The 12749-nt window shown below is 44.6% G+C and overlaps 1 protein-coding gene across 5 annotated transcripts in view; it reads left to right on the top strand.

Moving 5' to 3' along the window:
- CSMD3 (CUB and Sushi multiple domains 3) overlaps positions 1 to 12749 on the top strand; it is a 3270409-nt gene that overhangs the window by 2667710 nt on the left and 589950 nt on the right. For all 5 annotated transcript variants that reach the window (XM_069621531.1, XM_069621530.1, XM_069621528.1 and 2 more), the window contains one exon: positions 8540 to 8685. In XM_069621531.1, coding sequence (XP_069477632.1) covers positions 8540 to 8685 — 146 coding nt within the window. The remainder of the gene's footprint in view (positions 1 to 8539; positions 8686 to 12749) is intronic.

Raw genomic sequence — 12749 nt, 5'->3', positions numbered from 1 at the left:
CTGTTCCATCATGGCGGAAACGGTCTTCGTAATCCCTTCATCTGCCTCCCTGGACATGGGATATTGTCTTGCTCTTGGTAAAATTGCTCCTGGTTTCAGCTTAATTTTCACTTCTCCCACCCCCTTCAGGAGGCCTACGTCATAAGGTCCTGTGGTCCATACTGAGACAGGCACTTGGGCCATGTCATCATCAAAGTATTCAGGACGTAGCAGTGGCAACATCATTCTCTGAGGCAGTTCTCTTTAATCACTTTTACCCAAAATACGAGACTCACTTCCACCCTTGTCTCCTCTGAGTCTGGTTGCTCTTCAAACAGATCGTCATTGGTGATGTCAGTCACTCGATACCCTTCTTCAATGGCGACAATCGCACACCATTGTCTGCCTTCGTCATTGTATCCTTCAACTAGTGCTATCCCACCTGGCACTGCTGCAGCATGTATCATCAAGGGAAATATTTGTCGGGAAATGCATTGGTATTCTCAGCCTGAATAGAAATTTGTCAGGGGTTCTCCTCCCTTGTCTGCACGGCCTGGTAATCCTGCCATAAGTACACGTATGCCATATGGGAAAACCTCCCGTTCCAGCAGTGTAGCTCTCATGGCTCTGTGCCTGGAATAGGCCCTGATCATATTGTACACGTTCATATAATGCATTGCCGGAGTAAAGCATACTATGCCCTCCTCTGTAAACGAGATGGTCATATTCAATTTTGTCATTAAATCTCAACCCAGAATGTTTACTGGGATTTGACGCGAATACAACAAAGGTACATTCATTTTGCATTCCCCTATGGAGACTGGGAGAGTGTCTGTAAAGGGAACTCAACTGTGAGCTCTGAGTATCTATAGCCTCGCCAGACAAGGAAAAGTTGCCTTCTCATATGCACAAGCGTGTTTCCCCCGTGTCAACTAAGAAGGAATATTCTATGGCGACATTCACCCTAGGTTCCCTATTAGGGTCTGGTGTCACTGATATGATAGAGCACATCAGGGTTCCCAGTGAGCTGTCCTAGTTCATATATAAGTTTGGTCCACTGTACACTTGTGGATTTTCTCCATTTACAGGGTTGCCTCCCCTTCCGGAGTTTGTGCCCCGAGACATTTGCAGTGGTGCCTGTTGGAATTGCCCTTGCAGCAGGTTTCCCATGCTCAGGGGTTGAACCCCCTGCTGCACACCCTGCTGCATGCCTGGTGCTTGCTGCTGAACTGTGTGATTCTGTGCACTGCCCTGTTGGGAGATTGCAGGTGGATTCATTGTGCCTGCTCCCATTCCTTGGCTATTTTACCACACACCTAGGCTTCTGCACGAGCGCACCAGATGCCCTGTCATTCCACACAGCCAGCACACCAGCGGTGGTCGGGCTATTTGTCCATTCGCCATATCCGTGTTGCCCATTTGCACATTTTGAAAACCTCCTTGATTCCCTTGGAAACCTCCCTGATTACTCTGCCATCCCCTTCCTCTAAATCCCCTTCCCCTCTGGTACAATCCACGTTACCCTGGTTGTTCTGCTGTGGGTTAGTCACCTGTTGTACATTCTGTTCAGCTGGGCTAGTCAGCATGGCTCCTTCCAGAGCATACTTTGATAATTTATTTTGCACCAGCATTGCTTGCCTCCTTTTTCCGATTCTTTTCTTGCAACAATCTACAGTAATGTGCAATAGTTAGCTGTATTTCAGCCCAAGGTTTGGCCTCAACTCCTACCAATTTCTTGAGTTGTTTCTGCACTGGTTCTGGCAATCCTTGGCATAAAATGTGGTAAAACACACGTATGGATTTTGTCCAAGATTCATGCATTTCGAGCACCCACGCGTCTTGGAAATTCTGGATATAAATTAACAGATCTTCTGACTCCTTCATTTTGCGAGCCATTATAGCTACCATATCGGAAGTGTCTGGGTAAAGCACCCGTAGCGCTTTTCATACTGCTGCTCTACAATTGTTGAATGGTGCTCCGTCGTGAGCAGTGTTAATTATGGTAACACCAATGTACGCTGCCTGTGCCCATACATCGTCTGCTCTCTCACCGAGTATGGCAATCAGGAGACCTTTAATGTACCTTATAGCTAACATGACACCCCCCGTCATCTTTTCTAACTCGTGTATCCACTTCCCGGCTCCCATTGTCAGCATTGGAAGCTTATTCTTCAGGTTTTCTCGATCCATGTGTGGCCATGGAATATATTGCAGCCTTACTCCCCCCTTTTCTAGCAGCGGAAATTGTAATGTGCAGCCTTCTTTCTCCTTCCCCATAGTTATGTTTATCGCTGGGGTAACATTCCCGCATCGCCGTCTGCCTGGCAACGTCCTCAACCTGTCCACATAGGCGGGCGCCGGCATCCCCCGCTGACCATGGAGTGTTCCTTCGTGTTGGCCAGACTGTGATGTAGATTCAGATGCCCATGGTGCAGTTTCGCTAGCGTCTGACCATCTTGCCCTTTGTCCCTTGGGAGCCACTTTTCGCGCTGCCTCCCTTCTTCATTTGTCTCGCACTCCGTCTCCTCTCCGGAGTCGGACAATGATTGTTCCCAATTCACGCAACTCCTTGCGTCATTCTTACTGATTTCTAGCCTATCCAGGGACAGTCTCCTGCTCCCACTACTTTGGGTGACATCCTCAGTGTCATACAGCTGAGTGCTTTCCAAGCGCTCGTCTTCCCCTTGGGATATTAGTTCTAACCCCATTTCATCATATATTTTATCGATCGTTTCCCCGATGATTCTGGTGTTGAAGTCATCTTCAATATTCGTCCCACTATTGCCTGGTACTGAATCTTATGCAGGGAAACATTCTTCAATATCTTCCCATTCTACAATAGGATTGGGTTTTTTAACTTCCCGCTCCAGATATTCGAGATCGCGTGCCCTCTGTCTACGCTTACGTTCAGTATCATCATCAAATTCTTTGCGCTTCTTCGCTTCTTCGCTGACCTTATCTTCTTCTCTTCAACTTTCATTTCTATGTTTCCCTTCTAACTTCCTCATCCTTTTGCCTCTTTATCCTTTTTTCACGTGCTATTTGTTCTTCTTCCAGTTTTTCTAGGTTCTTCCTGTACTGGTCATAGGCTGCGCTCTGTTTGCGAATGATCTGCTTTCCTTTCTCTTCGTGATATAGCTTTTCTCTCTGCAGCCTAGCTTTCCTTCTTATTCTTTCGTCCCTTATTTCCCTTTCCTTCTCCTTCTCCCTTCATCAGACTTTTCTCCCGGTCTCACAGCGTCACTTCCTTTACCATCGAGTTTCAACAGTATCTGTCCTCCGATTCATTCGTCTTTTGTGAATGCTACCTCATCAGTTCTGTCTTCGCTTGATTTCCATCTCGTTCCCTCTCTCTCCTTATCGAGAGGTGCACTTGTCTGTGCCTGATCCTTCCTCTCATCATTGCGTCTCTCCTTGTCCTTTGGCACTGCAGAGGTGAGATTCTTATCCTGATCCTTCCCTTTATTTTCATCACTACTGTACGTAGGTGACTCATATGCGGGGTTGCTGTACCCCCCTGCTGCCTTGAGCTGTCTTAATGGGTAGAGTCCCTCTGACTTACTTCCCTCAGTTTCTATTCCAGGCGGGGCAGGTGGCGCGGTAGGCGTCTCACCCCCCTCCGTGCATACATTTAATATCCAGTTTGCCGGTGGCTCTTCATCCTTCGACTGTTCGAACATTTTCCAAAGTTCTAGAACAGTTTGGCATTTCTGTAGTGTCTTGCCTGTATATGTGGCATGCAAATAAGTCATCATGTGTTGAAAGATGGCTTTAGATAAGGACCTGTTCTGTGGCCACAGCATGAACATCTTGTGGGTGGTACCCTTAACCCACTCTGTACTGTATTTCTTAAGCTTAGGTGCATGTTTAGGCAATTGTTTACATAAGTGTGCTAGCGGAGTAATATCTTCCATGCTTAAATCTGTTGTAGCAATACTTTGATGCAATTTCACCATACCCAACAATTTGAGCGAGCACCAAATATCGCAAGCTCTAATGCAATCTTTTCCTGCCAAATTGTATATCACCAATTTACTCAAGAACATCAATTCATGCCCGATTTCCTCTCAACTACAGAATCGCGTAAAATCCCTTGATCAAGTTCAAACAACAAGGAGACAAATTTCCTTACATGTGACACAGCAACAGAACATATAAAACAAAGGTTAAACAGACCAGACAGACACCAGCTGGACACAGATATCTGTGCCTTCTAATCAATACCCCGACATGGAGAGGTACGATCCCTGGGATTCAGGCCAAGGACTAGTCTCACAGTCCTGTTCTGGATGAGTTGCAGAGGGCAGAGGGTAGACGCAGGCAGATTTAGAAAGGGGCTATTGCAATAGTCAAGCCTAGAGAGAACCAGAGCTGTGGAGACAGTGTGCTTCTGGGGGAAGGAGAGGAAAGGAAGAATACCTCTGAGGAGGTGCAGCTCATAGTGTGACTTCTTAGAGACGTCAGAGATGAAGGAGAGTGTGGAGTCGAAGATGACCCCAATGTTTTTTTGCCACACAGGTGGGAGCAGGAGGAAGAGGCCAAGAGCGGCCGGCCAGAGAGTGACAGGCAAGGAGGGAGCGGGTGTGCTGATGAGCGGAATCTCGGTCTTACTGGCATTAAGGCAGAGATCATTGGCAGCACACCACTCCTGGATGACGGACAGACAGTCAGAGATGAGAGAGGGAGAAGAGGTGGCTGAGGGCAGCTTGAAAATGAGCAGAGTGTCATCCACATAGCACTGGAAGTTGGGGCAGAGCACCACAATGCAGTGGGCAAGATGTGCCAGGTAACAGTTGAACAGCCAGGGCCAGGGAGAGAGGTTAGAGGAGAGGAAGGACCCACGTTGAACCTGGGAGGGTCGATCAGAGAGGAAAGAAGTCAGCCATACCAGGGCCTGACCGGTGATCCTCAGGTAATCACAGAGATGGTTGAGCAAGATTGCATGGTTAACTGTGTCAAAGGCAGAGGAAAGATCAAGTAAGATGAGGACACAGGGGGTGTTGCAGTCAAGGGGCCTCATTACGAGGTCGGTGGTAAGGGGTTAACGGCAATGGTAAGGGTCCGTTATCAGCTCCATCCACATTCCCATTGAGCCCTATGGAGGCTCGAATGGGAATGGGGAATGGTTCTCAGAATGGGGACTTACCGAGTCCTCCAAGGTTGGAATGACCCAGTAAGTCCCTATTCCGAGAACCCAGACCCGGAATGCGGTAAGGGGGTAGCCATGGTGCTAATAGCACCATGACTACCTCCAACCTCGTAATGAGGCCCAATGTTGGAGAGCAGATCTTCACGGATGTTCAGGAGAGCAGTTTCCATGCTTCTGGCAGCTCTGAAGCCAGATTGGTGATCATGGAGACAAATAACAGATTCAGCGTGAAGATTGAGCTGTTAGATGGCCAACTTTTCCAAGATTTTGCCCAGAAGAGGGGTGATGGAGATTGGGTGATAGTTAGCCAGGCAGGACGGGTAGGTAACATTCACAAGGGGTGCACCTAACCACAAGAACCACAGCCAATGACCCATACATGCAGCGACTGACAAAAAGAAACACACATACGCATAACACAACACAATACATGTAATTCTAGCATTGTTAGCAAAATCCTACAGAAAAATACCCTGTTTGGCAAATTCCACGATAGCGCATATTTGGAAGAGGCTATTCCCTCTAGCCACAGCGATAGTATTCCATATAAATGTTCCTCGATCACTGTAAGTGCCATGATATGATAGGTTAATTATAATACGCCTAATACCCAGAGGTTTCTAAGTGCAGACCCGCGGATTGAACCTGTGGTGCTCCGTGCTTCCAAGGCGAGCAGGTTGCCCCTGAGCTACCCTCCCTTCCATCATGGAAACCTCGTCTCTATGTTTATGTTCCTGCAGTAAGCCGTTTTGCAAATCATGCATCCCTGGCACATGGGGATCAATAGGGCTTTATTCGGTGGGCCATGTTCGTCCCTTTACGATACAAATAGCAATATTAGATACTCAGGTCTAGGACAAGCTACTCCTTTTTTCATATACTGCAAACTGAGACGTGTGTCAGTGCACAGCGCTTCTTGTATATAATTGTGTCAGATAGGCCCACAGAATTTGGTTGTGTAAAGTGGCACATCAGCATGAGAGAATAAACTTATATACAAGCATTTGAAGACAAGATTTCTCTTAAAACAACATTGCAGTATATTCACTATGCAAAACATCAGAACCCACATTTGTGAAGTTAAATATGAACATAAAAGGGAAAGGCCAGAATATTGCTCCCTTTTCCTTCTTGAGACAGAGGTTACATCTGTTATATATTGCCACCGATGTACTATTTATCTTGTCGGCATATGTTCCTAATGTAGCCTCTGCATGGTGATGGATCTTATGTAGTGGAATGCAACATCCAACAGCAAATGCTTGATAGTCTCATGGAATTGTGCTCAGTGGTGATATCCCACCCCAAGGTTTGCATAACTGTGTGCCTAAATAGAGAAGTTATTAGTTTCCATTAGACTCTTCTTGAAATAAACGTTGTAGCGAAGTGTTCCACACCCTGAATCACATGCCTTTTCACTGTATTCTATGTTCCCAGGGTTTTCAGATTCTATTTAAGATCAAGACATCAGTTTGAAATGTTACTTTAAACAGTTACTTGAAGAGTCCAGACCCTTTGCTTCGGCATATTTTTAGTGCAAATAAAGTATAAAGTTACTGAAAAAGTTCAGGACCTTTTCGACTGGGAATGTGTAAAGAAAATGAAAGTGTCTCATTGACAAATGGCTAGAAATTCCTTTCCTTAATAGATAATCCAAAATGAACTCATTTCAATAAAACAGTTACTTTAGAGATATGTTTTGTGTTTTCCCCAGGTTCAGAACTCCCTACATTGCTCTGTATTCATTCTAGCAACACGAGAGGGAAGACAGTATGATTCATGAATTCTGTATTTCTGAGTGACTCCGCCTCAGCCGTACTGGCTTTTCTAAGGTCCTTCTCTTGCTGCAATGAACACTATTATAAAATAAATAACTTCAGTTATCCTCTTGGAATCAAACCGAGCAAGGTGCAACGCTATGCACCCCCTATTAAATAGTTCACTATGCCCAGCAATGTAGACTTTTCAGAGACCCATGTCTGCCATACATTTTCTTTTTTGCATTATACACCTCAATAATATTCAATGTTTTACCCTTCACATGATGAAGCACAGACCCAGGCATGCCTTATGTGAGAGTCTCTCTGCTGGTCTGGCATGCAATCTTTCCATTTACCACTTCAACTTTCATCATTAGCAAAACATAACCTTTACAAAAACAGGGACTCTACAGATGTGTGTTTCTCCAGGTACAGAACTCATAGCATTGGATGGTATTCATTTAACGATTGACCGAATGGCAAACGTCCGAAACTTGAATGCTTGACATGTGATTGACTCGTCCTCTGCTCTTCTGAGTTGTGCATGGTTATTTATTTACAGGCATAGGAACTCCCTGTTATAAAAAGATTACCCTTAGTGAACATCATGGAAGGAAACTCAGCAGGATGGAATTTCATGCATACCTATTGCAAAACTGATTCTCCTCATTCATGTAGGCTTTCCAGTGGCCTGTGTCTGTTATTCATGCCTTACATGCCTAATATCACAAGGCTCAAAAATGTTCAATGTGCTGGCCTCTAAATGAGGAAAAGGGGATCCAAGCATGCCTGTCATAGGACTGTTCTCTTCAACGTTCCTAGTTTTAGCAACTGAATGATTAAAGGCTGAGATTCTCACGCCCAGGTTCAAGTCCAGAATCCGCAGGTTAACAATACATCTCTTCAGCAGGAAAATCAACCCACTGACATCTTTCTGCAGATATTAATTTGAAAGACCTATCCTGAAAACAATCATACTTTCACAGGACTCCATTTCCTCTTTTTAATCCACTGTTCAAGCCTCACCCCATTGCCTCCATTTCTTCTCACTTTAATTATCTTTCCATAGCCTTTGAAGTTATTTTGTGAATGTTTTGTTGCCTAGAAATAACCTAAACCTGCCCAAACCTTTGCCAAACTTCCCTCCAGATTTAGGGAGATTTGGGTTGGAAGAAACATTTCAAGAACCTGCAAATCTATGTTTGTGTCACTTAGAGATTTGTTTGGGCTTCCAGATAAGTTTTGTGAAACTTCACCCAGGCCCAGTGGTTAAAACTATCATGGTATTGCAGGGAAGCATCCTCCTGCAAGAATACAACAATGGACAAGTGCATTACTGGTCTGTCTCAGTGGTAAACCTTGATCACTGCTGGTCTGTGAGTAACGGCCCTGTGGTCTCATATCCAATACATTATAATGTCTATGTTTTAAGGAATAATTAATTATTTGTTTTAGTTTGGGTACACTTTAATTTATTGCTTACCTATCACAAATATCACTGCCATGTGCTTTTACTTTCTTTAATTAATAGTTATTTCTGTCAAAAGAATCTTTGTAAAGAAAATCTTTATTTCGTATTGTAATGTAATCACGCATTGCACAGTGATGTTCTGAAAGTGTACTCTACATTGTTTCTCTGTTTCCTCTTCAGGGATGGGCCCGATCAGAGCTCTCCACAAATTGGACAGTTCAGTGGTAATACTGCGCTGGAATCTGTCTACAGCACATCTAATCAAGTCCTGATCAAATTCCATAGTGACTTCACAACAAGTGGCTTCTTTGTTCTCAGTTATCACGGTAGGTGTAATAAAGGTGTCCTCTTATAGAAGGAGCATTTACTGTATGAAAACAATTTTCATTATCAGATACAAACATCTAATTTTGTTAAAGAATCAGTTATTGGAGAGCATATACACATCCAGAAATGAAACATAACATATCTTGTATTGACCTATCAAATTAGGATGCATGTTTCAGAGTGTATAACCCCTCCTCTATGTATGTTTCTATACATCTCTAGATATATTTTGATGTTCTGGTGTAACACAATAATACAAGGAATGTGAAAGGCTAAGCACTTAAAAAAGATACTTGTATAAAAGAGGCTTTATTACAAGTTGCTCCGCCAGTCGACCCCTTACAATCCCTTGTATCTTCTCATATGAAGTGCGTGAAAATTGGCCAAGAAATATGTATATTCACTATGCTTCTGGAATGTCACAGGTCACTAGATTAAGACGGTAATAAAGTCCTAACTGGAAAATTAAGTAGTAATGAATGATAACTCCAGGACTCAGTGCCATTAATTATATTTAAGCTTGGTTTTAATGATCAATCAAACAAAAAAAGCCCTCTTCATGGTGATTACACGTGTTTCGGCTTGCCTGAGCCTTTATCAAATCAGGGCTATTAGTATACACGAAAGTATATCAAATTGAGAAAATAATTCATATTGCACATAGGAGAAAAGAAAAATAAATTCATATACATGGTGATCAATTGAGAAATCATTGTACCATCATACCCCATATTTTGGCAGTAGTCAAAACAATAGAACAAAAGACAGAAAAATGAGGGTTGGCAAAGGGGAGGATTGAAAGGGAACAAGAAAACAAATCCAATGATATTACAAAACGAGAAACACAGGAGAAAAAACAAACACCCATTAGTTCAATTGTTTGTGTGTACGGTTCTCAAATCTAAGCACTGCATAAAGTATGCAACAAAAATCTGCAGGGTCGCTTACCCGGAAATAAAATGAAAAATCCATATGACTGTTGTCAGGTAAGTAATAGCAGGGTCAGATCCCCAAATCCAATAATCTTGGCTTGGAGATCTGACCCTGCTATTACTTACCTGACTTATTTTCGGGTAAGCGATGCTTCGGGTTTTTGTTGCATACGTTTTGGAACTGAGAGGACATTATTTATGTTCCATCCATTCCTTATTCTAATAAATATGAGCTTCTTGCTGGCTCTTTGATCCAACCTTGGTGAAGGATCTATCCTGCAGTCTCCCCATATACATACAATATGTCCAGAACCAATACCATCCTTAACTCTAACTGAATCAAGGTGCCCTCCTCAAGAAGGATATTCATGACATTGAAAAGGGTCTTCTCTCGCTACAGTGTGTGATATTTTTGATCTAAAGAGAGAATTGGGCTATCTGCATGGGGGAAATAAACTGAGAGGCCTGGCTGTTGGTATAGATCAGTGGTCTCCAAACAGTCGATCGCAAGCTACCAGTAGCTCGCCAGAGCCTTTGAAGTAGCTCGCGCTCGAGTTTCAGAAAAAAAAGAAGAAAAAAAAAGAAAATGATGCCAGGAAGTGCTCTGACCAATCACAGGCCTGCAATTCTCTACAGCATATAGATTGCACCTTGTGATTGGCCAGAGCACGTTCCTTGCTGGGAGCTGTGCTCCCATTGGCCACAGTGGTTTCTTGTGATCCTCAGTTTGCCGGAGCTTTTTTCTTTAAAAAGCACCATGGCGCCTGCATAGTTTCCGATCAGTTTTGGAGGTGGCTGATGCTGGGGCTTGGATTCCAGAAGCGAGCTGAAAGTGGCAGGAAAACTTCTTTTGTGAAGGTAAGTTGGGTCGGGTGAATGGGGGAAGCCCGGGGTTAAATGAAGACATTTAGCTATGATGCTTAATGTCGCTGCTTCACCCCGGGCTCGTTTGCAATCGTGAGCTATTTATAGAAGGCAGGGCTCTGGCGAGCAAGCCCCCTCGGGACTTCCTCGCCAGAGCCCTGCGTTTCTAATAGTACCTCACATAACTGGAAATCAGCCCAGGGCGAACGGAGACATGCAGCATGATAGCTGCATGCCTCCTTTCGACCCCGGGCTCGTTTCCAATCAAGTGAGCTATTTTTAGAAGGCAGGGCTCTGGCAAGCAAGCCCCCTCGGGACTTCCTTGCCAGAGCCCTGCGTTTCTAATAGTACCTCACATAACAGGAAATCAGCCCAGGGCGAGCAGAGACATGCAACTGCATGCCTCCGTTTCGACCCCCGGGCTCGTTTGCAATCATGTGAGCTATTTTTAGAAGGCAGGGCTCTGGCGAGCAAGCCCCCTCGGGACTTCCTCGCCAGAGCCCTGCGTTTCTAATAGTACCTCACATAACTGGAAATCAGCCCAGGGCGAGCGGAGACATGCAGCATGATAGCTGCATGCCTCAGTTTCGACCCTGGGCTCATTTTGAGTCTTTTCCAGGGGTGGACTGGCCTATAGGGAATTCTGGAGATTTCCCGGTGGGCCTCTCCACCCTGGGCCTCTTTTGTGTGGCATTTCCAAATGTTCACATAGGAAAAGCATTGAGCTTGCTGAAAATGTGTCCTATGGGGCCACTTTGACAATTATTTCCAGGGCCTCTTTTGGTCCCCACTCATGGCTTCTTTTAGTTCCCAGTCCACTCCCTTTTCAGCTATTTTTCGAAGGCAGGGGCCCATGGGCGGACTGGCCTATAGGGAACCCTGGAGATTTCTCGGTGGGCCTCTGCACCCTGGGCCTCTTTTGTGTGGCATTTCCTAATTTTCGCATAGGAAAAGCATTGGGCCTGCTGAAAATGTGTCATGTGGGGCCACTTTGAAAATAATTTCCAGGGCCTCTTTTGGTCCCAAGTAAGTATGCCAGGGCCTCTTTTAGTTTCCACCCCCTTTTCAGCTATTTTTCGAAGGCAGGGCCATGGATGGACTGGCCTATGTGGAACTCTGGAGATTTCCCGGTTGCCTCTGCACCATGGGATTCCTTTGTCTGGCATTTCCAAATGTTCACATAGGAAAAGCATTGGGCTTGCTGAAAATGTGCCATATGGGGCCACTTTGACAATTATTTCCAGGGCCTCTTTTGGTCCCCAGTAATTATTTCCAGGGCCTCTTTTGGTCCCCAGTAATTATTTCCAGGGCTTCTTTTAGTTCCCAGTCCACCTCTGGGCAGGGCTCTGGCGAGCAAGCCCCTTCGGGACCAATGTGCTTATGGGTTTACCACACTGGACTCGCTGCAAATGACGCACATTTAGTACATCCAATCATTGATATCAAAACTTATAGGCTTCTTAGCAAGAAGTGAGGGTTAATACACAGGAAAAATGCCTCTTTACAGCAAAAAAAAGTTCAAATCTTTATGAACAACCCCGACCGCTGATATGGCCCGCAAGTAGCTCTTGCTGTTGGCCCCCAACTGAAAGTAGCTCACACCAACATAAAGGTTGGAGACCCCTGCTATAGATTATAAAGACCACAAGAGCATGCCACAGCCTTCCGAGCAGAACAGGGAATCTGCCATGAATGAAGGGTGCATGCCGCTAATGCCCAAAGTCCAGCATAAAGATTCTGTGAAGCATAAGAGCTTTCAAAATATTGGTAATCCTATAGGAAGTAGTATTGAACCTCTGCTGACTGTGATTGAGAAACAAGCACAAAAGGCCTTATGTCCTACTCTTTACAACAGGCAACCTAACCTAGAAACTAGATCATGACCACCCCTAAGGCAAAGTGATCATAGCACCTTGCCTTTACAGACACATTGTTCATCAACTTGCCGCTTTGATAGCACACTCAGTATTTCCCCTGCTCTAGTCAGAGTATATTTACATGGGGTCCATAAACCTGCTAGTAATGCCCTGAAAGCAAGGAATCATTAAGGAATAAATACATTCACTGGGTAAAATAAATAAGGGCTGCTTATCAGTGGTTAGATCAGACATCAGTAAAGTCATACAAATGATAGATCGTGATGGTAACCCCTCTAACCTCATTGAACTCCTACTCCCTAGTACAATTGAAGAAGATCTATGAATCTTGAACTTCAGAAGCCTACTTCATCCCATCTCTTCCATACAGATTAGAAGATCTAAACCAGG

This window comes from Ambystoma mexicanum, chromosome 5q, assembly GCF_040938575.1.
Source record: "Ambystoma mexicanum isolate Mex_15411 chromosome 5q, UKY_AmexF1_1, whole genome shotgun sequence".
NCBI lineage: Eukaryota > Metazoa > Chordata > Amphibia > Caudata > Ambystomatidae > Ambystoma > Ambystoma mexicanum.
This window is presented reverse-complemented; position numbering and strand designations above follow the sequence as displayed.